Source organism: Ammospiza nelsoni, chromosome 16 (genome assembly GCF_027579445.1).
Source record: "Ammospiza nelsoni isolate bAmmNel1 chromosome 16, bAmmNel1.pri, whole genome shotgun sequence".
NCBI classification, from domain to species: domain Eukaryota; kingdom Metazoa; phylum Chordata; class Aves; order Passeriformes; family Passerellidae; genus Ammospiza; species Ammospiza nelsoni.
Window position 1 is genome coordinate 12886502 of NC_080648.1, and position 22387 is coordinate 12908888.

The window sequence follows — 22387 nt, forward strand, 5'->3', positions numbered from 1 at the left end:
CTGGGCTGCTTTCCCCGGGCACCCTGTAAAGAATTGTCCCTTGGCACGGGGATCAGAGGGCTCTGGAAAAGCCAGGCTGTAAAAACACCTCCAGCCTGACCCTGCAGGGCTGTGCTCCCTCTCCTGCCCTCCTTGCCTTGTCCCATCCCTGCAGGTCAGCAGGATGTGCTCCCCTCCTTTGTCTCTCTGCTGGCATCTTGATGATTTGCTGCTCTGGTCACCTGCCACCCTCCCGGTGCGTAATGTCCCACCCAGCCTCTGTCCAGACCTCTCCAAACAGTGCTTTTGCAATTCCCTGCACCACACAAGCCTCCATTAATAGCTTGACATTTGTCTCAAGATGTTTGGAGAGTCTTGCTGCCCAGGAGAGACCTTGAGCCCGGGGCAGCAGCTCCTCTAATCACCAGGGTTAGATGGTGTTAGTGTTCAGATTTGGGATTTTTTTCTTTAAATAAACAAAGCAAACTGAGCAATTCCTGGAGGTATAGAACCATTCCAGACCATGTCAAAGTAGATCCAAAGCTGTTCATTCATATCCCTGCAGCAGACAGAGCTCTTTTTGGGCTCCAGGGGCTCCATCTGAAACCAGCCTCACTTTCTCAGGCTGCCTCTGCTTGCCCAGCTCCATCCATAGCCTCAACAGGAGACATCCTTCTCTCCTCTCTGCTCTGGGATGCTTCATCTCGCTTTTCCTCTCCAGGCAGGGCCACAAACCAGGCCACCAGCTGGGACTTTGTGCCTCATGTCACCTCGGAGCAGCCAGAGCTGTGCTGGGACACCTCGTGGTCCAGCCACCCCATCATGGTGTGTGCTGAGGCCACACTCACACCAGGCTGCAGTGACCGCTGGAGCAGGGGGAGGTCAGCCCCAGAAAGGGCTGTCCAGGGCTGGGATTCATTTACAGGAGCTGTAAAACTGCCACCTGGACCGTGCCTTTACAGCCTTGGACCGTGCTGGTGTCAAAGACGTTTGGTGCAGCAGCCAGCTGGAGCCAGGCCAGTTTTATATTTAATCCTGCCTAGGAATACAAATACAGGGTCTGTATTTCGAATGAACGACAGGCGCACCACGGACATTATTAAACCTTCCAAAAATAAACCCCTGCCAAAGTGATGGGAGCCAGATTTTTCCTGGAAAGTATCAGCACGGGCTGAGGGGTGCTGGTGGGGCAGCCCCTCCCTCACAGGCCCCTCTCCAGCAGCTGCTCTGCATCAGGAGCAGCTTCTTCCCTCTGCCCCCTTGCTTATTTAAGCCCCACAAACACCAGTGTGGCTCTTCCGAGCAGCTCAAAGTCCACTCGGCACTGTTAGGAAAATTAATCCACAAACACCAGAGGTTTATGTCCAAAAAGGAGGCAGAGGAGTCATTTCTTGCTTTATTCGAATAAAGGGAGAGGCCATGGGGCATTCCCCTGGGATGTCACCAATTTTTGGAGCATGCAGCCTCCTTTTTATCCCAATTTCACAGCTGCATTTCCCTTCTCTCTTTCCCCATTGGCTGAGGTATTTGAGAGGTTCAGACTCCCCAATACACCTGATACCAAAGATTTCTCTCTAATGTATAACTCTCCCTTTTAATATTTAATTTTTACGGAATTTAGACGTTTTTCTTCCCCATTGTTTCTTTCATCTCTCAATGTCTAATTTCATTTATCAGCAAACCTGAAGTTTATTTGTAAAAGCAAATATCTTTTTTTCCATTCACCAATCAGTGGAATCCTTCCCATTGTTTCTTTCGCCTTCCAGAGCTGGCTTTACCTACCAGCAGACCCACAGCTTATTTGTAAAGACAAATCCGCTATTCCTCTCGGCATCAGCTCCGAGGATTCGCCTTCAGAGCGCTTTGGATGAATCTTAGGGAAAACTGCTCTGAAATATATAGAATTACATATGGTGCTGCTGAGGCAGCCCCGGTGTGCCACCCCCGCTGGAGGGCGGCTCATCCTTCCCTCGCCCCCATCTCCGGCGCAGGGCTCTGAGGGGCCTGGCTCCGGCCATGGGGTGAGACCCCGCTTTCCTTGCTCTCCATCCCCCTCAGGGCGGTGGAGGGGCCGCCGTGGGCTGGCCGCCCTTTCCCTGCTCACCGTGCCCCGCCAGAGCTGCGGGCACTGCGGGAGGGGACCCCGCTCTTCTTTGGCGCCGTCCCCAGCAGAGGGGGTGTGAGGGAACCTCATAGGGCGTGAGAGAACCTCATGGGGCGAACCCCCCACCCTTCCGTTCCCCCCATCTCCCACCAGGGCGGCATGAAAGAGAGACACCATGGGGTGATCTCCTCCTTTCTCCCCCTTTTCCCCCGGGCCTACCCCCGTGAGGTGCCAGACCGCTCCCCGCCGGGCCCCCCCACATGGCGCCCCCCGGACACTCCCGGCACTACGTTTCCCGTGGGGCCGCGCGGCGGAAGCGGAAGTGGCGTCTCTCCGGCGCGGCACGCGGGCCGCGCCATGGCCGCCGACGGCGGCGGCGGGCGGGAGCTGCTCGCCCTCATCTACCAGCACCTGCTCCGCAGGGGCTACACGCGGGCCGCCCGGGAGCTGCAGGCGCAGAGCGAGCAGGTAACGGGAGCCCGGGCCGCGCGGGAGGCAGCGGAGGCGCGGTCCCGGAACGCGGGCCTCGGCGGGGCCGCACGGCCCGGTCCCGGTTCGCGCCCTCACCGACCACCGGCAGCGCCACGTGGGTGCCGGGCGCGCCGCCGGCCCGTGGCCCCACGGCGGCCCGCAGGTCCGTGCTGGACCCACGTGGTGTCCCGGCACCCAGCGGGCGCTCCCGGTGCCCGCGGGCCGGCCCGCCCCGAACCGGCTGGGGAGAACGCTGGCAGCCCGCCCGGTGGAGGCTCCGGTAGCGGGGGGCTGCTGCTCCCCGAACACGTGCGGCTCCGGGAGAGCTCTCCGGGGAAACACGCGGCCCTGGGTGCCGCGGGGCGGGCAGTGGGAGGGGTTCACCGGGCGGTGTGTGCCGGGAGCGCGGTCCCGTTTTCCGGGGAGGTTTGGATGGGCCCCGCGGTCGCTGCCCTGTCCGGTGGGCACATCCCGAAACTGGGTCACATTTGGGCCGTGCTTGACTGGTGTTCGCTCTGCTTTCACAGAAATTGCTCCCTTCCTTCTCGACCTCTCTCGAGGACATCTTTACCCACTGGGAAAAGTAAGTCACAGGAGGGATTGAGTATCAAATGGATTGCAGACTGTGCTGACATCTAGGCTGCGTGGCATGAGTGATTTCTATTTGTTGGAATTCTATGTTGTCAGAGGATTTCGGGTGATAACTGTGCTCAGTAGAATTCTCTCCTAACCGCTGGTTTCACAGCAATTCATTCAGATGTTCAGGGTTATGCTGGTTTAAAATCTTCTGAACTTGGAGATAAGTTGTTACTTTAGTTTTGAGCAGCTGATGCTGTTTGTGCTGGATGATGCTGGAGTGTTGTGGAGCTCAGAGTCATGCTTTACTGTAAGAAATCTGTTCCAGTTCTGTTTCACTTTCTTTTTAAAGCCACGTGCTTTGCAGGATTATTGACCCGAGAACAGAGGAGTTGAGCAGGTGCTGAAATGCCAGAGCTCTTACATGGACTTAAACCTTGGCATAGATCACAGATGATGTGACTTAGAGGAAATCTCTTGCTTTCAGCCTGTCCTTTCCAGTCCTTACATGTTCCAAACACCCCTTTGAAGGTCTGCAGGAGGGAGCCTTCCCATCTGTGGTGTTTGCACCCACCCTGTGCCTTGTTGGATGTTGAGTGCAGCACTGTGAGGCCTGGGGCAGCCTCAGTGCTGGGTTATCTGGGAATCTGTGGAGTTGGGAGCTCTGGAGTGAGGATCTCATTAGCATGGCCATGTCAGCAGCCTTGGGAGGTGTTTTTTCCAAGGTGTTTTCTGCTCAGTGTTCTGTGCCTTGCTCTGGTCCTCCATACCTGAGCAGGAGAAAGGCTGGATCTACATGAGGATGTGGCAGCATAGAAATGGGTTTGCAGTTCCTCCCTCTCCCAGTTTGTTGCTCTGCTGGGTGCTGATGGTGACCTTCCCACGTGCTGGTTGTCCTGCCTGCTGCAGCAAACCCTCCCAGACACTTGCCTTTAAACCTGGGGGGCAACAGGGCATTTGCATCAGGTTTGATTCCTCTTTCTTCAGCATCACCCTTCTGTTCTGATCCTGCCCTACAAAGACATCTGTTATTCCTGGTCTGCCTGGTTGGGAGTCACAATGAGGGGTGTGTTGGCCACTGTCTTTATCCTGGAGTGCTCCTGTGAGTGAGCTGTCTTTATCACATCCTGTTGCTCCTAGGCTTTTAGCCCAAAAATGTCCTTCCTTAGTCTGCCCTGTGGTTCTTGCCCTTCTCACCAAGGCCACCCCTGGTGCTGTTCTCCAGAAACTCTTCCAGACTGAGCCTGAAGCTGAGATTTGCAGTTCCACAGTTCCCTCCAGAGCTGCATTTACACTTGGAGGATGCAGAGAGGGGGTGGAAGGGTGCCTGGGAGCTGGGGAAAGCTGGTCCAGCTCAGCTCTAGGAGCAGCCTGAGCCCTGCAGGCCTTAGATGATCCAGAATGCCACAGGGGCAGTGCTGGCAGTCACCATTTCTTCCCCTCACAGGGTGTCCCTGAGCTCCTGGTCACTCACAGCAAATTCTCACATCACTCTGTGCTGTGCTGTCAGCTGCCACTGGATCAGGATGGTGCTGCAGGATCAGAGCTGCCTGTGTGGGCTGCCCTGTTGCTTTATTAAAAGGATTATTGGAGTAGTTACAGGACTTTCCAAGAGCAAACGTGCCTTTGGCTTAGCCTGCTTGCACAAAAGTTGCTGTTACAGCTGTGCTGCCAGAACACTCTGACACTAAGCACAGCCTTTACTCGTCAAATTGTTAAACTAATCTTGTTTTTAAAACAGATGAACAAATAAAATGGGCTAAACTGGCCCAGAAGTGAGGATATTTGCTTCTGATAACTGTGTGTCTCAGGGCTGAGGAGCATTGCATGTGTGAGTCACACCAGCTTGTTCCCACTGTTACCCTTGTAATGAAGCAAATGTGTTGTCTTTAATTCTCAAATGAAAACATGGGTAACTTGAGCCACATCATCTCTCCTCGTACAGGTGGGATTTAGAGCCTGGAGGAATCTTTCTCCAACTTCATGTTTTAACTCAATTGAGCAGCTTAAGTGTTTAATACTTATGTGTTCTTTTCCTCCTCTTTTTCTAACACATCTTTTGTAGCTCCAGCCACTTCCTTTCTTAAACTTCTCTGCAACCTGGCTTTCCTTTTGACTTGGGCGCCCAAGTTCAAATGGCTTTTGTACCTTTTAGATTGGCTTCTCCTGGCCCTCTGGAATACCAGGACCTGGTATTTTGGGGATATCTGCCCTACCCCGAGGCTACACTTACTCTGAGGCTGTGACTGTAGCCCCTGGAGAAGGAATTTGTTCTGTAGGATGCCTTCTATCCAGCACCAGCCCGACTCTGTATGTTTTTATTACTCTGCTAAAGTAAGAAGGAGTCTGCCTGGGGCACAGAAAAATCATCTAGGTTCAGTATTTACCTAAGTGTTGCAGGAATATGTTGCTCTTGGAAGTTTACTGAGGACTGGAGATGTCCCTTGGAGGTTAGAGAAGTATTTCCCACCCCCTTAGGAATTCCTCTGTAGAGAGATTACACTGCCTATTCTTAGGCTGGAGCCTGATCTGAGAGTAAATGAATAATTATATTCTGATTTGTTCAAGATATTTTTCCCCATTTTGACACCTATTGTCTTCTCTCAGAACTCCACCAAATTCCAAGAGAAGAAATGTGAGTGATGAGGAGGCAGCGATCCCAGAAAAGATCAGAGTTCCTGATCCCGTGAGCAGCTCTGAGAGCTCAGAGAAAGAAGAGGATGAGAAAGAGAAGGCAAAAGCTGCAAATGGTAGGAGCCTTTCATCTCCCTGGAGCTGACAGGGTAGGATGGAGACTTGTGTAGGAGCAGCCCAGCTTGCTTGGCTGGAGAAAATGCTTGTTAAGTGATGGCTATTTGTTTGTGCTCACAGAAAAATAGGACAACTAATTTAGCACCCCCTTCTCATGTGGAGTTTCTGAGGAGCACAGATGTCTGCTGAAGCTAGAAAAAACCTGTTATGATTCACTGGGGAGGGATGGGTGTTGTGCTGGGTGATGAAGCTTTGGGAACCTCTTTCTGCCCACTGTGGAGCACCTTCTAGTTGGTGCCAGGTGTGTGCTGGGCCAGCAAAGGCAGGCCTGTTTCACAGGTCAGGGAAGGTCTTGATAGTTGGTCTGGAAGGCCAGTGCCCTCTGTCTGAGGTGGGGATGGATCTTGGGTACAGCTGATGTGGGAGGTGTTGGCTTGCAGAGTCTAACAAAAACTTGTGTCTGATACATTTTCACAGATCAGTCTGGTCTGCTGTAGACCAGCCTTTAGAAAAGTGCAAATCTTGACAGATTCCCTGTCTTGGTGGCTGGGAGAGGGATGGGGTGGAGGAGCAAAGTCCTTGCCTGTCATGGGGACAGCAGTGGTGATGGTGTGGGGTCAGGTGTGCAGATCGGACCCTGCCCTGCTGCTGGGGCCCTCCTGCAAACCAGAGACCATGTTAGTGTGAGACACACTCTGACACAGCTGCTCTGTGGCTCTCTCCTGTGTAGCAGCCAGCCTTCGTCTGGCCACAAACTCGGTAGTGAATATAGAAAGCAGTGAGGAAGATGAGTCCTCGTCGGAAGAGGAGGATCTGGCTGGGAAAGAAGCGGTGACGGTAAGGCAACGCTCCTGGCTGTGAAGGCTGGTGGTACTCTGGGGCCAGGACTGTCCCAGACTCCTCAGCATGTGTAGAATTCTCTCCTGGGGTGAAAATCCTGTTTAAATGACCCTCCTATGCTGCCATAAGCCTTTTCTTAGATATCTGCCCCCCAAACATTGCCCTGAAGAGCTCTATGGCTTACCTTGCTTGCCACATGGCTGTTGCAGGTATATTGTCTCCAGTTTTGCTCCTCATCTGTGTGTAGCCTTCTAAGTGCCTTTGTTTCCCATAGGTGACAGCAGCTGTGGTGGGTGGCAAAGCTGCCAACTCCCTGCATTCTCCTGCCAAGGCTGCTGCCCCAGCAGGCAGAGCAGAGGGGCTCTCTGCTGCTGACAGAACTGTGCTCTCCAGCAAGCAGCAGCCCAGTGCCCCAGCTGCAGCTCCATCCCCAGCCAAGGCCCAGAAACTGCCTGGTCCTGGGAAGCCTGGACATGCCACAGCAGCTGTGGCCAAAGTAGGACAAAGCAAAGCACCAGTACCAACCAAAGCACCAGAAAGTTCCAGCAGCAGCAGCGGCTCCTCGTCCGAGAGCGAGGAGGAAGAGGAGACGCCAACTGCGAAGGCTCCATCCCCCAAAGCAGGTAAGGAGCCTGCAGGGTGGTGTAGATGTGTGTGAGCTCCAGCTCTGCTGCAGATTGGATCAGAGACGTGCCTTCAGCTTGTTCCTTTCAGCTCCCTTGCTGGAAAGCTCAGAGTGGTGCTTGTTCCTTGGAGAGGCTGCTAGAACATTGCAGAGCAGCCAGCTCTGGAGCTCCGTGGGATGGATGCTGCATGCCTGCTCCCATTTCAAGCAGCAGATCCTGTGCTAAGATGTCTGGCAGCACCCAGCACGTACCCAGGGGTTGGGGCTAACAGTGTAGCATGTCCAGAGGAGGTGCAGTACTAATGCTGCTGATACTTTCAGCTTTATGGAAAGGCTCTCCAGTGGTTTCTCTTTACTCCCAATTGCAAAGTGATTCGTTTTGGGGTTTGAAGTCTTCAGGGAAATCTTTAAATGCTTTGAAGTGTGTCTGTGTGTGTTGGAGGAGGAGGGTGAGAAATAGATCATTGAAGTTCTGGAAATGATCCTCCTCTTGGCTCTTATCCAGAGGAGGCCCAGCCAGGCTGGGTGCCTGTGCAGGGAGCTGTGTGTGGCTGGGCAGCACTCCATAGGGTCAAGGGGTGGCCAGGCAGCATTTCCCATCTCTACCTGCACTCAAGGAGAGGTGTTTGTGGGCCAGCATTTGTCTGGAGAAGCTGTTCCCAACAAGCTGTTGATGTTTTCAGCAAGGCTAGGTCCCCTTCCCTGCAAATCCCCTTAGCCCTCTCCGTGGCTTGTTTTGCTTCCCTGACTTCAAAAGCCACATTAGCATCACACTCTGGGGGCCCAGAGCAGGCAGCAGCTGTGACATCTCCTCGTTGTGTTTCAGAGCCGGCAGCTGGGGCTGAGAGCAGCAGTGAGGAATCAAGCAAGGACACATCCTCTGAGGAGGAGCTGGTCATTCCAGCCATCCAGGTAACCTCTCCAGCATGGATTCTTTGTCCCTAGGAAATCACTTCCCTTCTTTTGAAGAAGAGGGAAATGCTGCAGGGCTATTCTGACAGCACCCCTTACCTTGGGTGTTCGAGATCCCCAAAACCAGAGCACATGCCATGTGGCTGAGAGCCCCACTAAACCCTGCCGACATCAACCATTCTGTTCCAGTTTTTTCTAGTGCCTGAGGCTGAGGGAGATCCTTGGATCTGTAGGAGGTGATTAGTATGCAATTTGATGGATGTAGTCAGGCAGTCCATGGAAAAAGTGACTTGCTTCAGATAAGCCACGGCTCATGGGTCTGAAAAAGCCTGTCCTGGTCAAAATTAGCTAGGTAGCTGGCTTTAAAACAGATTCCATGCAGTTAGAGCTTTCAACTATTTTCTTCCAAAGTGTTACCTGTTTCTCCTGTTCCCTTTTGTTCCCCCTGTTCCCAGGCCAAGCCAGCTGTGAAAACAGTGCGGTCTAATGCAGCACCTGTGAAAAGTGCACCTGCTGCTGCTTCAGTGTCCCTGAAGAAGAATGCAGTGAAGCAAACAGCCCGGGCAGCAAGCCATGCCAAACCAGCATCAACAGCAGCTCCCAGGGCTGCACAGCCCAGTGACACAACAGAGAGCAGCAGCTCCTCAGACAGTGAAGATGAAAAACGTCCATTGGTAACCCAAGTGCCTGTCTCTGAGATCCTCCCTCTCCTTGCATGCCTCTCAGGGCTAGGAACTGCAGTGAGAAGAAAATTTTGTAAATGCATGTAGTGTGTAGCAAAGTCATGTTGGGGGTGGGAGGAAGGAGGCGTGAGGTGTTAAAAGGCACCTCCGTGTCTTTGCTCTGAGCTTTAATCAACCCATTGTGCCTTTCTTAGAAAAATCCATCAGTACTTTAAAAAAAAAAAAAATACCCAGTGATTCTTTTCCCACCTGAAGGGGCAAATTAGCATGGTGGAATTCGCTTCTCAGGTATAAATTGCAATAAATAGTGTCTAATTTGTCAAACTGTAGTGCAGCTCAGCTTCCCTACTGTGGAGAGTGCAAAGTGCTGCCTTGTACCTCACTGGGGGGGACTGGTAGTAGCAGCAGACTGATGAAGAAAGCCAGATGAAAGAATTCCTTGTGTCCTGCCAGTCACTAATCTCCCTTCAGGGTTTGCCTTTCCTGGGGGGCTCTGAAATTTCTTCCCTTGATTATAGTCTGAGCAAATGAACTATGCTGCTGTGGGATTTGCCTTATTTCACTCTGTTCATGTCTTGTCCAGACAAAGCCACCTCCAAAATCCTCCCATGCCATCCTATCCCCAGTGAAACCTACAGCAGCAGCATCACTCTCTGTCAAAGCAACTCCAGCAAAAACACTTCCAGCATCCCCAGGGAAGGCAGCACCAAAACCAACAGTGCCCAAGCAGGTTAAAGCGTCACCGGGAAAGACTGCTACTCCCACAAAGCCTGCTGAAAGTATAAAGCCAGTGGAGAGCTCTGCCTCGTCATCCAGTGAAGAGGAGGATCTCCCTGTGCCCATCAGCCAGAAGGTAGGTGCTGCATTCAGCCCAGTGCCAAGGCATGGAGTATGCAAGACAAGGGTTTATCCCTTAAATGCTGCCACTGATCTTGTGTACCTTGTTTCTGCAAGGACAGCCTCACTCTTCTCACACAGTTGTACCAGAGGCAAATGGTTTGATACCAGCTATTCACTCCTGCCCCTCTGGAGTGGCCTTGTGTGCAGGGTCACAGGTATCTTGGTCTTGGCTCTCTTGTGGGGTTTGGTCAGAGTTCTCAAACCAAAGGAGAAGGACTGGGAGCTCACAATGGACTCAGGTGACTAAACTCAAAGGAGTGCAAATCTTCCTGAGAGTACAGGAGTACAATGCTTCCTGAGAGCATCCCTAGGCATGTTGTACTGAGACCTGCCTCAAGTCTGGGCTGCAGGGGCCTTCAGAAAGTGCCCTGAAAGCAGTCTTGTGGAGATGCAGCCTTACTGTCTGCAAGGGAAGCTAGGGGTAGAGCCTCACGTGTCCTTGCAGGGAGGCTCTTTGTCAACACATCCTTTGACTATTGACAGGCAAGAGCCAGCAAGGCTCTGCATTTTTGTCTTCATAGCCTTGGTCTGCTAAGGTGGGTGGAGGGGGATGTTTCTCTCACAGTTGGCTCTGTGCTGCTCTCTTCCTGCATGATTGATTTTATGTGAAGATTCAGCTCTAGGTGACAGGAGTAGCTATTTGATATCTGTGCCATGAGGTCCCTGTGTAAAACTATCGAGATTTGTCCATTTTCGCAGGGTTTATGTGCTGGGGTAGGTTTGTGTCCTCTGGTGTTGATTCTGTGAAGCTTTCAACAGCAAGTTTTACCTGCTGATTTAACCACTTCAGCATCTTCCCTCTTGCAAACTGACATGTACCCCTCCACAGCCAGAGTCAGCAAGGAAGAGCTTGTCATCAAGGGAGCTCTATTTTTGCTATGCAGGCTGTTCCTTCCCTTGTTGGTAGCCTACAGGCAGGGACCACGAGTGAAGACTGAAGATAAAGCATTGGGCTTAGCTGTGTCCACAGTCCTGTCCTCCCAGTCAAACTCTTCTTAGCTCATTCCTCACCATCTGCTACTTGGGCATATGCTAACCACTGACTTACTGTATCCTGCAACTTCCTCTGGCTTCTGTGCAAGATCCAAACAGATACAGAGCGTTGGAAGCTGCTTCATCTTTCCCTGTGGGGGTGGATTAGCACAATTGAAATGAACATCATGCCTAAATTGAACTGCTTAATTGGTATGTTTACCCCTGAAGACTCAGGAATATTTAGTGAAAGAAGTTGACAAGGTGTTTGCATATTTTGGGGGGACAGGATAGTGATGGGGGACAGTCTGATCTTAAAGATGCTGTGAGCTGCTTTTCTTTTGGAACTGCTAAATTTTGCTCTGCTGCTTCTTTCCTGAGTGTTTTGAGCCAAAGGTGGCACTTGAGCCCTCTATAGACAGGCTTTGGCTTGTGTTTACAAGGAGTGGGCGTGAGGTACACGTGCATCCATGTGTTGGGAACCCGTGTCTTCCTTGAGCATCCCAGGAAAACCCGCGTGGGTTGTGCTGACAGAAGTTGTGCCAGTAACTTTTAATCTTGCACTGCAGGCTGCGTGGGGAGAGGCCAAATCTCCCAAGAGACAGAGGGTCTCTTTTCCTCCTTGAACACTGTTCCCCCTCCTGTGCAGGTGGCAGTTGCCCCTGGGCTGGGCTGTGGCACAGCTGAGGTGCTGGTCCCAGTGCTGGTACAGGCAGTGCTCACACAGGCAGTGCTGGAGTGTGATTTTACAACGTGCTGGGCACACGTGGCTCAGTGTTGTTCCTCCTCTTGTCATGCAGCGCTGCAGGATGCAAATGGACCCATCGAGTGGCAGATGGGTTGTGAGGGAGCTGAGTCATCACACTCACTGAGCCACAGGCAGCTCCTGCTTTGGGGGCTGGAGAGGGAGCAGGAAAAATGATTTCCTCTTGAGTTATTTTCCTCCTCTCTGAGTAACTTCAGTACCTGTGACTCTCAAGCTGTCAGGAGCTCTCTGCCTGGTTTACCTGCTCCCTGGATGTAACTTGGCTGTGCTGTTGGCCAGATCCCACCTGAGACTGTCTGATCCATCCATCTGATGTGGATGGATGCACCTTGGCTGCCTCCCAGGAAGTTCTGAGGCTGTGTAAACCTTATGGTGGTTTCTGTTGTGTTCTTTCTGTGTGTTATGATGCCCCTGCGTGGCAGCTCTTTCCCACTCCATTACTAAGTTAGGAAATGGAGCAGCCCTGTGCTGTGCATCCACATAGAGGAAGAAGCCAGACCATTGGTATGAAGCACTTAAAACTCAGTGGGCTCAAATCTTGGTAAGCTCTTCCCTTGCACAGCAGTGTTCAGAATAGCAGAGAGGAGTTAGCACGTTCAGAGCAGTGTGTGTGAATTCTTCTGACTGCTTCAAGTACTTGTGTCTCTTCAGCAATGCAAAGCTGGCCTCTCTCCTGGAGATTGTGACTCACTGGTATCAAAACAAAACAGAGAAGTGAGGTTTGTGGTCCCCCCTTCCCCAAGCACTTGTGGAGGTTTCTGTTTCTCTAAGCAGTCAAAATGTGCTTGGCTCGTTTAGAGAGCTGTTCTGTAATGGGATAAACATGCAGATGCTGTTGTCTGTTTCGTGTTTGGCTTGGAGATGATAAACAGTGCCCCAATGGCAGCCCATGGCAGGGCTGTGCCAGGAAGCACTGCAGGATTGATCTTCCCAAAGGGCCGGTGCTCTCTGCTCTGGGGGTATCACTGCATTAGCAGCATAGCAGGGATGGTGCAGCTGGGCAGGAATCTCTCATGGGGCACCAAAGCAGGCTGGCAGCACATGCAGGGTGCACAGGGCCTCCCTGCCCTGGCAAGCACAATGTTCTCCTTGGCAGAGCAGCCCGGAGATGAGCCACGAGTGGAGTGAATGAGCGGCTGCAGAGCACTGCCAGCCTGGGGAGTATCTGCAGGGGAGCAAATTCCCACATCATTCCACAAGCACTTCCTCTCCTCTGCCACCACTGACCTTCAGTGTGCACGAGGGGGATCTGCAGCCCTTGGACAGGAGCCAGGAAGAGAGAGAGTCTCACCTGGCAGTTGTGTATGTGGGGCACAGGTGACTGTGGCTTCCTGGTGCTGACACAACAGGAAAAGTGGCTTGTGGTCTATCCTGAAACATCTGAGTGTTGACAGGTGCTGCACAAAGACACAGCCCAAGTGAGTGTCAGAGGTGTTTTGTTGTCTGGAGATTTCTAAATTCTTAGACCTGTTGACAAATCAGCTTCCAAGTTGAGTCACAGTCTGTCTCTGCCTGCCCTGTGTTCCCAACCCTTGTCTCAGCCCTGTGTCTCTCCAGCAGCTCTGGGCTGTAGCTGCTCCAGTGCTGTCTCTGAATCTTGCAAGTGTGATGGCCCAAGGCTTCCCAACTCCTGCTGATTCCCTGAACTGTGGCTAGGTTGTGCTGAAATGGCTTCCTTGGAGTGGGAGTCTTGGGGCTGCAGTGCTTCTCCTGTTCTCAGCCAGTGTCTCTGTCTCAAGAAAGAATTGCTTTTAGAAACTTACAAGCACTATTAGCCTGTGTGCTCATGTAAAATGTGCTTGGGCTTTCTGTCAGAAGGAAATTGCTAAATTCAGAGGGATCTATCTACAGCAGCTCAGCCCAGGCAGTGGCTGAAGCCCTTTCACTCATAACACACCAAGGAGGGTGAGAATGTTAATAACAGCTCTGTTAGGGTAAAACAAAACCCAGCCTGAGCTGAAACTGCATTTAAACTCCTAAACAACACCTGTACTAATACTGCATTTCTGGGCCTGTGTTTCTTTTTTTGTTAAGAGGTTATCAGACCAGCCCAAGCCTATTCCCAACCTGAGCCAGGCTGCTAAAGCTGGGCAGCCTGAAAAAGCAGTGGTGAGCACCTTGAAAAGCCAGGTTTCAGAAAGTGGGAGCAGTGACTCATCTGACAGTGAAGAGGAGCCTGCAGCAGCACAAGGACAGCCTCCAGCAGCTGGTAAGTTGTCTGGTAGTAGCCAGGATCCCTCACCTGCATCCTTATGGGTTTCTTACTCTCCCCTGCACGTGGAGCAGCTCCTGCTGTGGACAGCCCCAGAGAGCAGGGGCAATCCTTTCTCACAGTGACAATCTCTTACACTCTTCCTGCAGTGAAAACCAATTCTGTGCCCCAACCAACCAACGTGAAAAAGGCACCAAGTTCAGCACCAGCCACAGCCCCACCAGCTGTGGACAGCAGTGGGGATTCCAGTGAGGAGTCAGATTCAGAGAATGAAATAGTCCCTCCTTCCCAGGTGAGGAGCTGCTGACCCCCTGGCTGTGTGGGCTGTAGTGCTGCACTCTCAGGGGTTGGGAGGTGGTGGTTGTGCACGTGGTGAGCAGTGCAGAGCAGCCTCCCCTTGGCTGGATTGGGTTTCCTTGGCTGTGTCCGTGGGTCTGGCTGACCACAGCAATCCTGCAGTGTGTGAGAGCAGTGGAGAGTGTGAGTGCTCTGACAGGAACGTGAGCAGACACACAAGCCCAGGCTTTCCCTGGGACTCTGTCCCCTCTGCTCTACCCCAGGAATTTAGGCTGGAAAAGCAGCCAAATCCCTACAGGAAGAGTTTTTCCATGACCTGTGTAGCTCCAAGGCAACATATTGCCTGGTTCCTCACAGACCTCTGAAGTTCTTTTGCTTTTCTTTTCCACAAGCCTTGGGAAGATGGCAGGATCTGCCCTGAGGGTAGCACAGCAGTCCTGCTGCCTTTCAGCTGGAGAGAAGGGAAGGTGACCCCATATCTGTGCTGAGAGCTCCCCTGAGTGCCATGGAGCTGATCCCAGCTGTCCCACTGGAGTCTCTTTGTGTCCCCATGCCAGTCCTGCAGAGCTGTGGCTGAGCTCCCTGGGGCCAGAGCTGCCTTGGTGTGAAGCTGTCCTGGGGCTGTCTGCACTTGTGCTGCAGTTTGAGCCCAGGAAACCACATTAAAAACCCACTGACTGAGGAACGTGGCTGCTGTTCCACATGGGGGTGGCCTGGCTGGTGTTCTGAGCCCAGGCCTTGGTGGCCAAGCACACCTCATACCCCACACATGCCTTTGCTGGGAGGGGGACATTATGAGCACTCAGGAAACCCTTCCCCATGTTGGCCTAAGGCTGTGGACAGTGCAAAGGCACTCTCCCTCCAGCTGATGGGCAGGCAGCCATCCTGAGCAGTCCCTGAGTACAGCATGTTTATATTACTGGGGTTTTATACAATCCTGCAGTTGCTGTAACTTGAGCTCTGTGTGAGAGGGCCGAGAGCTGGCGTTGGGCTGCACAGCCAGCAGGGCCTGCTCCTTCCCAAGGCAGATGATGTGTGGGGGAAATGTCAGCCCACAAAGGCCCAGCTTGTCACAGACCTGCAGGGAGAGAGCTGCTCACACAGCCTCGTCAGTAACACAAACCAGCAGGCTGAGTGCTCCCCCGTGGCTCTTTCTCCCTCTTCTGCTGCCATTTGTGTCATGGTCCTGTCCTCAGTGCCTGTTTCCATGCCCCTGGCCTTTCTATTTTTAACCCCTCTTATGGTCAGTTTGATGGGAGGTTTTAAATGTGAGGCAACAAAATTGCTCTTGTTAATGTGACCCCTAATCTGTCTTTTGGCTTGTGGACCTGGAGGCAGATTTTCCCTGTGGCTGGTGTCTTTGTTTATCTCCGTTGCCAATTAACTCTTGCTGTGTGATTTTTAGAGTGTAAAAGACATCAGGGAGTCCAGATGCCCCCTCTGCAAAGGTTTACAGCTGCAGACTTGCTGGTGCTGCAGTGGGTAGGGATTCACAGCCTGCAAGCACAGCACGTTTCCCCTGCCTGCCTTCAGGGTAGGTGCCTTTGGGGCTCTGAGCTACTGCTGTTGGCACTTTTGGGGTGCTGGCCCTCATTTCTGCTCCTGGCTGTGCCAGAGGCTCATGGGAGGCAGATCTGGTTTGTAAAGGAGAGAATTAAAAAACAAAAGGTCTTGGTGCTGTGCTGAAAATGATGGAAAGGCTTTGGAGTTGGTGCTGGATTGGTGTAAGCCTCTGTAACATTTCCCTCCAAGTTTGCTCTGTCCTGATTTTCTTTCTCATCTCTTTCAGAGTCTGTCCCAGCAGAATGTCAAAGTAACTGCAGTTTCAAGCATGGTGGCTGCAAAGGCAAATGCCAGCCTGCCTTCAGGGAAGAGGACAAAAGCCCCTGCTGTCCCTGCAGTGAGCAGAGTGTCTGAGAGCTCAAACACTGGTGCCTCAGAGCACAGCATGCTGGCAGGACAGGTAATGATGGAGGAGATCAAGGTGGGGACTTTCCTGGGGAGAAGGAGAAGATGGATCAGCCTGGGGCTGGTGCCACATCCCCAGCTGAGGGAAGTGTTCATGAGGCTGGGAGAGAGGGGCTGCCCTATCCTGACCACAGTGATCCTGCTGTGAGATGAGGCAGAGGAGCAGAGGGCAGCCCTGGTACCTTTGCTGTTCCTGGCTCCCAGCTGGCTCTGGCTGCTTCTTTCCTTTTGTGATAGCAGTTATCTGCTTGGCTTGGGCTGACTGACACAAACTGGAGCAGTACAGCTGAGGAAGGGCCAAGGTGCTCCAAACCCATCTACTCTGGGCTGCTGCTTGTAGTTTATGGATGTGAGCAGTTAGTTATTCCTCCTTCAGATCTATTTCATCTCCCTCTCCACAGGTCCCTGCTGCTTCCAGCCAAAAGCAAACGGTTCCAGTGGGCAAAGCTGCTCCTGCCAGCGCTGCCATCCCAGGAAGTTCCACTGCCAAGGCCAGGCAGCCAGGACAGGACACCCACCCGAGCCAGGCTGTGCCACCCACTCATGCAGAGCACACCTCAGACAGCAGCATTTCCTCTGACAGTGAGGAGGAGGAGGCACCCAAGGACGCTTCCACACCTGGTCAGTTCTCTCCGGAAGATGCTCTCAGTGCTACTGGAATGGGGACAGCCTTTTGTTACCCCATGGCAGGTTGGCAGTGCTTGGAGAGGCATTTCTCCTCTCCAGCCTGGCAGAGCACTCCCCTGGTTTTGGAGGTAGAAGGGCTTTTGGTGGCAGTGCCTGTGCTGGGAAGGTGAGCTCAGCCCAGGCAGCAGTGGTTTAACAGGAGGAACTCTGCTCTTCCAGCAGGCTCCCTGCAGAAACCAGGAGGGACCCAGCCAGCCCACAGCTCCTCCTCAGAGTCCAGTGAGGAGGAGGAGGATGCAGCATCACAGGTATGGTACTGAGCAGTCTGGATTCTCTGGGGTCTTGCAGCTGGCTCCCAAATATGACTGAGAGACTGAATTCCCAGCCATAGCAGATGGGGTGCTGGGTGGGTTTGCCAGCAGAGAAGTGGTGGTTCTCCAGTGCAGTGGTGTGAGCAAGACCTTTTGGCAGAGAGAGAGAGAAGCTTTTGAACCTGGAATGCTTCCCCAGGCAGCCAGGCCTTGGGTCCAGGGTTCATGGTGCCTTCCCTGGGAGAAGAGACAGCAGGATACGGTGCCTTGCAAGGGTTAAACCAGAACTGCTGCACAGTGCCAACAGCAGCAGGGATTTTTTTCCCCCCACTTTAGTTTGTAACTTAAGCCATGTCCATGAAATTACCTTTGTCAGTAACGTGCAGGGCGTGCAGCACATCTGCAGAGCATTAAGTGTGCGTGGGTGATGGCCAGGAGCCTCCCCCAGCCTGCCTGCCTTGCTGGGCGAGAACAAAGGAGAACCTCTGGCTCAGCTGGTGTCTGTCACTGCTGGCCCCTCTCCTGCTAGCCCTGGGCTCTCAGAGCTGCCTCCATACGTGGCCAAAGGTGGGCCCTTCACTTGAAGTGTGGGGATAATAGCAGCAGAGACAGAGCTGCACGTCTGGTGTGTGGGAGGCTGCCCTGCTGTGACTCCTCAGTGTGTCTGTGCTGTTTCAGTCCCTCCTCACAGGCTACCCAGTCCTCTCCAAGAGCCCAGTAACACCCCATGCACCAAAGACGGTTCTCCCCCAGCCTGGGGGTGAGGTGGGGCCAGGGAAGGCAGCTGTGAGTGCTGCAAACTCCCTCGCCAAGGGCTCCCTGAAGGCAGCCCTGGCCAACAGCTCGAGCAGTGACAGCAGTGACTCTGACACAGATGACAACCAGGTGGCTGCAAACCACAAAGCAGGTGGGTCTCCTTTGGCAAGGCTGGGAATTTGCTTGGCCCTGGAGCAAAGCCGTGCTGGCACAGGGGGGTGGCACTGGGGAGGGTGGGCCCTGTTCCCAGTGTGTCTCTGCCATGGAACCCCAGCATGGAGCTCTGCTGCCGTCTGCTGGCTTCCCTGGCCACAGCACAGCCCTGCTTGTGCTGGCTGCCTGCAAGGCTCAGTGCCTTTGCCTCTTCCAGCTTTAACCTCAGTAATGAACAGCAGCAGGTAGGGCTCTCCCTGGAGCCAGTGTACACTGCATTGCTGGCTTCTGTGGAGGGCTCAAACACTGCCTCAAGAACATCTGCTGGTATTCAACCCTCCCCTTGGGCTGTGTGGGCTCCTCTGCATGTCTGGAGAGCAGACGAGAGGAAGCAAGTGAGAAAACCTGTGGAGAAACAGAATGTCCCACCCTTTCCCTGGTTTGTTGGCAAATTGTAAAACTTGGAGCTGAAAGCTGCTTCTGCTCTGGTGTGACCCTGGCACCTTCAGATGAACTCTGGCCTGCTCTAGAAGTTCAGATGGGTCTCTTGGTCCCTTGGGGACATCATGAAATTGTGTAAAGGGCTGTTGAGGAAGGCAGAGCTATCTATATAGGGGCTCAGGAGGGCCCAGGGGCTCTGGGCTTGGCCACTGGTGGTGATTGCAGGAGGCAGTGTGAAGACCCCCACCACCTTGGGATGTCCCCAGTCACTGGGGATGGTGTCCTGGGGAAGGACTGCTCCATCTATGCTCACCCATCTCGTGAAACAGCCAAAGCTGTTGTGGCTGTTGTCACCCACTTCAGGCTGAGGCATCTTTCTCTGACTCTGCTACAGATGCCAGCAAGTTTAGCTGTTTTGGGGGAGAAGAACTGGATGCTCCTCTTCAAATGCATATTTCCATCCTCCTGTGACTAGTCTGTGTAATGAATGCTTCCTGAATTTCTCTGTTTCTGCAGAAAACAACCCCCCTTCAGGGCAGGAAGCTACAGAAGCCTCCAGCAAAGAGAAGGCGGCAGGAAAAACAGAGCCAGGTCATGCCAGCCTCAAAGCTTCCTCACTGAAGAAAACCCTGGCCATGAAAGAGAACAATGTTGGGGCAACAGGGGTGCAGGTGATCCCAGCATCATCACATGCCCTGCCCTCCGTCCCACAGCCACAGCAGCCAAGCTCAGGGAGTGAAACTGAGGTCACCACTGCTGCTCAAGTCCCTGCAGTGCACACAGCAGAGGGCTTGGAAGTGAAGAAGAAGAAGAAAAAAGAAAAAAAGGAGAAAAAAGAAAAGGAGAAAAAAGAGAAAAAAGAAAAGGAGAAAAAGAAACCATCCTCCACAGTAGACAAGGCTGTGAAAACACCCAAGAGCAAAGACAAAGAGAACAAGAAGCAGAAAACGTCTCAGAAGCGGAAGCTGACGGGACAGGATGGGGCTGTGGGGCAGCCCAAGGAGAAGAAATGGAAAGGGCAGGCTGATGAAGAAGCACCCAAAAAGAAAAAGAAGAAGGCAGATGGTGACCTGGAGAAGGCAGGCAGCAAGGAAAAGAAAAAATCAGCTAAAAGTAAGCATCTACACTTGGGGCCTAGTTTGCAGTAGGTTCTTGCAGCTGATGCACTTTCAGCCTCTGGTGCAGTGCCTTGCAGATAGCATCCACTGTCCTATTGGCTTCCTGCTTGGCTGCTTCCCTCGAGGAATCAGTCATGTGGCTTGAAAAAGGTCTCTTAAGATCATCAAGTCCAACCATTAACCCAGGCCCACCCCCAGACCATGTCCCCACATACCATATCTACACATCTTTTAAATGCCTCCAAGATTAGTGACCACATTACTGCCCTGGACAGCCTGTTCCAGTGTTCTAACAGCCCTTTTAGTGAAGAATTTTTTCCCTAATATTCAACTTAAACTTGCCCTGGCTCAACTTGAGGCTATTTTCTCTTATCCTGTCATTTCTGACCCTTCTACAGCTTGTTCTGTAGTGGCCTGCTCTCTGCCCTAATCCAAAGACCATTTTTTTCTTTACAGTGCAGCCTGTATTTGCAATTCAGAGCTGGTTTTGTACTAGATCTGGTAGAAAGAAAACAAAAAAAAAGGAAAGAAAAAGAAAAAATAGGGAGAGAGGATGTGAATTGGCTGGGCCAGGTCTGATGGTATTTCTGTTCTGCTGAAACACAGCCCTTATTTTTGGAGGAGACAGACTTGTCTGTTGGCCCTTGTGTGAACTGTTTAACAGGGATGAGTGGAGCCTCTTGTGCTGAGCTGAACCTCATGTCCACCCTGTGTCAGCAACTCCCCTGGCTCTCATTTCTGCCATGTGTCCATCTACACCAGCTCTGAAGCAATTCCTTGGAGCAGGTGGGCAGCAGGAGGTGGAAAGAAGGGAATTCTGTGTAATTCCACCCATGTGTGTGCACAGATGGTGGGATCAAGCTGCTCTGGCTCAGGGGTATTGGGGAAACATCCCTGGGTGCAGCTGCCTGTGGGTAGAGCTCTGCCTTCACCCAATTCCTGCTCTGGAAATCTTGCTCAGGTTTGGATGTGATCAAAATCTTATTGGAGATGCTCCTACCAGTCTCTGCTCCCTTTAACAATACCAGAGTCCCTCTCTTAGTTGGCTTTTCTTTCTCACTCCTAGAAAAGAAGACTGGAAAAGAAAAGAAGATCAAAAAAGCATTTTTGGAAGGGGAGCCTGCAGCAGATGGCTCTGCTGAGGTTCACAAGAAGAAGAAGAAGGTATCTGTCACACCCTGGGCTGTGGTGCTCACCCCAGCAGAAGTGAACAGAGCCATGTCCTGGCCTTGCTGGCAGTGCAGGGAAGCCCACAGTTCACTGTGGTCAGTCTGGAGACACCCTGTCCTTTGGTTGGGGCTAGAGTGACTCAAAGGCCTTGTTCCTGTATTGCTGCCCTAGGAGATTCCTCTCCCTGGAATGCTCAAACCCAGGGACCCTTTGGTGGCAAAGGACTTGGCCCTGTCCAAGGAGCAAGTGCTGCTCTCCAGCTGCCTGCTCATCTCATTCTCAGCAGAAGCTGGATTCCTGAGGCCTTGGTAGACTTCTGTATCCCATCCCAAGGGCTTGAAGGGTGACAGAGGGAGACTACAGGATGTTCCTTGTGGTGGCTGCCACCTCTACAGGGACATGTCCATGAAGCCTCTCTGGCTTTGCTGGGTCCTTCATGTCTGTGGTGCAAATGATGCTGATGTATTTTCTCCCCTTTCCATTTTAGAAGAAGAAAGGAGCTGATCCTGAAGAATTGTGAGAAGGTACATGGCCTGTGGGGACGGGCCATTGGCACCCTGAGCGGCGTCACCTTGGCCACATTCAGAACTCCTGGGCCAGATTTGGGAAGACAAAAAGAGCCCTCTGAGAGCTCCCTGAGCCAGCCTGGCCTTGGATCAGAGGGCCAGGGAGTGGAGCAGTGTGAGGAAGGTCGTGCAGCCGTGTGCTGGCTTCTCTGGATGTGTGTGACCTCAACTCTGTAGCTGCTGAGATGTCCAGCCTGGGTGTTGCTGACCTCTGTCACAGCAGAGATGAGTGACCTCTGGAAGTGTCTGTCTGTCCCTGCTGACCCCAGGGAGCTTGGAAAAGTGATGGGATTGGATGGTGATGTTGTAGCCACCTGCAAGTGGACCAGCTGCCTTTGCCCACGCTCTGCTCAGCTGTAAGGCTGCTCTCCTCCTCCCCATCCCTAACTTCTAACTCCTCTCCCCAAAGGTACCGCATTCCTGTGATTAAAGATTTATGGGTGAAGATCAAACAGAAGAGAGGAAAAGGAAGCTCACCTGGAGAATTCCAACTTTTTTTAAAATAGTAATTTATAATTTCTTTTAACTGTGACTTTTAGAACAGTTGTGTAACTTTCTGCCTCCTCCTGCCCTCCTGAGGCTCAGAGATGTGTTTATAGTCCCTCCAAATGGAATGGAAGTGGAGGAGGCAGTTTGACCAGAGCAGAGCATAAACTGCTTTTCCCCTTGTTGACACCCAGCCATCCCTTTCTCTTACCACAGAGCTATATTTTTGAGAAAAACTTTTACCTTTTTTCCCCTCCTCCTGTGACTTGTGGTGTCAGTCCTTTTGCTACTACAAAGAAAGCTCTTGGGTTTCCTTTTCACTCTAACACTGACAGCAGTGATTATCATGTCCCTGGAGTTGCACTGAACAGTTGTGTCCAGCAGCTGTTCTCAGCCAAGGCAGAGTCGGTTTTTGTGTTGTTTTTTTTTTTTATGAAATACAAAATAAAAAAAAACAACAGACAGATTTTTCTTCAGCTGCTTTCTTCAGAGCTGGCTGGCTCTGGAGGATGTTATGGGTGGGAGAGCAGAGCCCAGGTCTGCCTGTCTGGGGCAGGGGGACCCCAGGGCCCCAATGACACCAAACAAGGGATGGGACAAGGAACACAGCCAGTCCTGGGTGGAGACACAGCTATCCAAGTGCCTGCAGAGATTTTTTGTTATCTCTTTTTTGTTAAGTTTCATTTCTTTATAACCTCAGACA

General features: G+C 52.4%; 1 protein-coding gene across 3 annotated transcripts; it reads left to right on the forward strand.

Annotated features, from left to right (window-relative positions):
* Nucleotides 1–2413: 2413 nt before the first annotated feature.
* TCOF1 (treacle ribosome biogenesis factor 1) lies at nucleotides 2414–22362 on the forward strand. 3 transcript variants are annotated; one of them, XM_059483369.1, is made up of 18 exons: nucleotides 2414–2551; nucleotides 3082–3137; nucleotides 5738–5880; nucleotides 6612–6718; nucleotides 6996–7344; nucleotides 8173–8258; nucleotides 8714–8932; nucleotides 9525–9794; nucleotides 13614–13788; nucleotides 13941–14083; nucleotides 15878–16051; nucleotides 16458–16677; nucleotides 16903–16991; nucleotides 17673–17901; nucleotides 18861–19457; nucleotides 20529–20626; nucleotides 21120–21156; nucleotides 21608–22362. In XM_059483369.1, exons 1-17 carry the CDS (start codon nucleotides 2441–2443, stop codon nucleotides 21150–21152), a joined length of 3099 nt encoding a protein of 1032 aa, XP_059339352.1. In that variant the 5' UTR covers nucleotides 2414–2440; the 3' UTR covers nucleotides 21153–21156; nucleotides 21608–22362. The 3 variants fall into 3 exon arrangements, with proteins under 3 accessions (XP_059339352.1, XP_059339351.1, XP_059339353.1); XM_059483368.1 differs by having other exon boundaries at nucleotides 21120–22362; XM_059483370.1 differs by having other exon boundaries at nucleotides 16906–16991; nucleotides 21120–22362.
* Nucleotides 22363–22387: the final 25 nt, after the last annotated feature.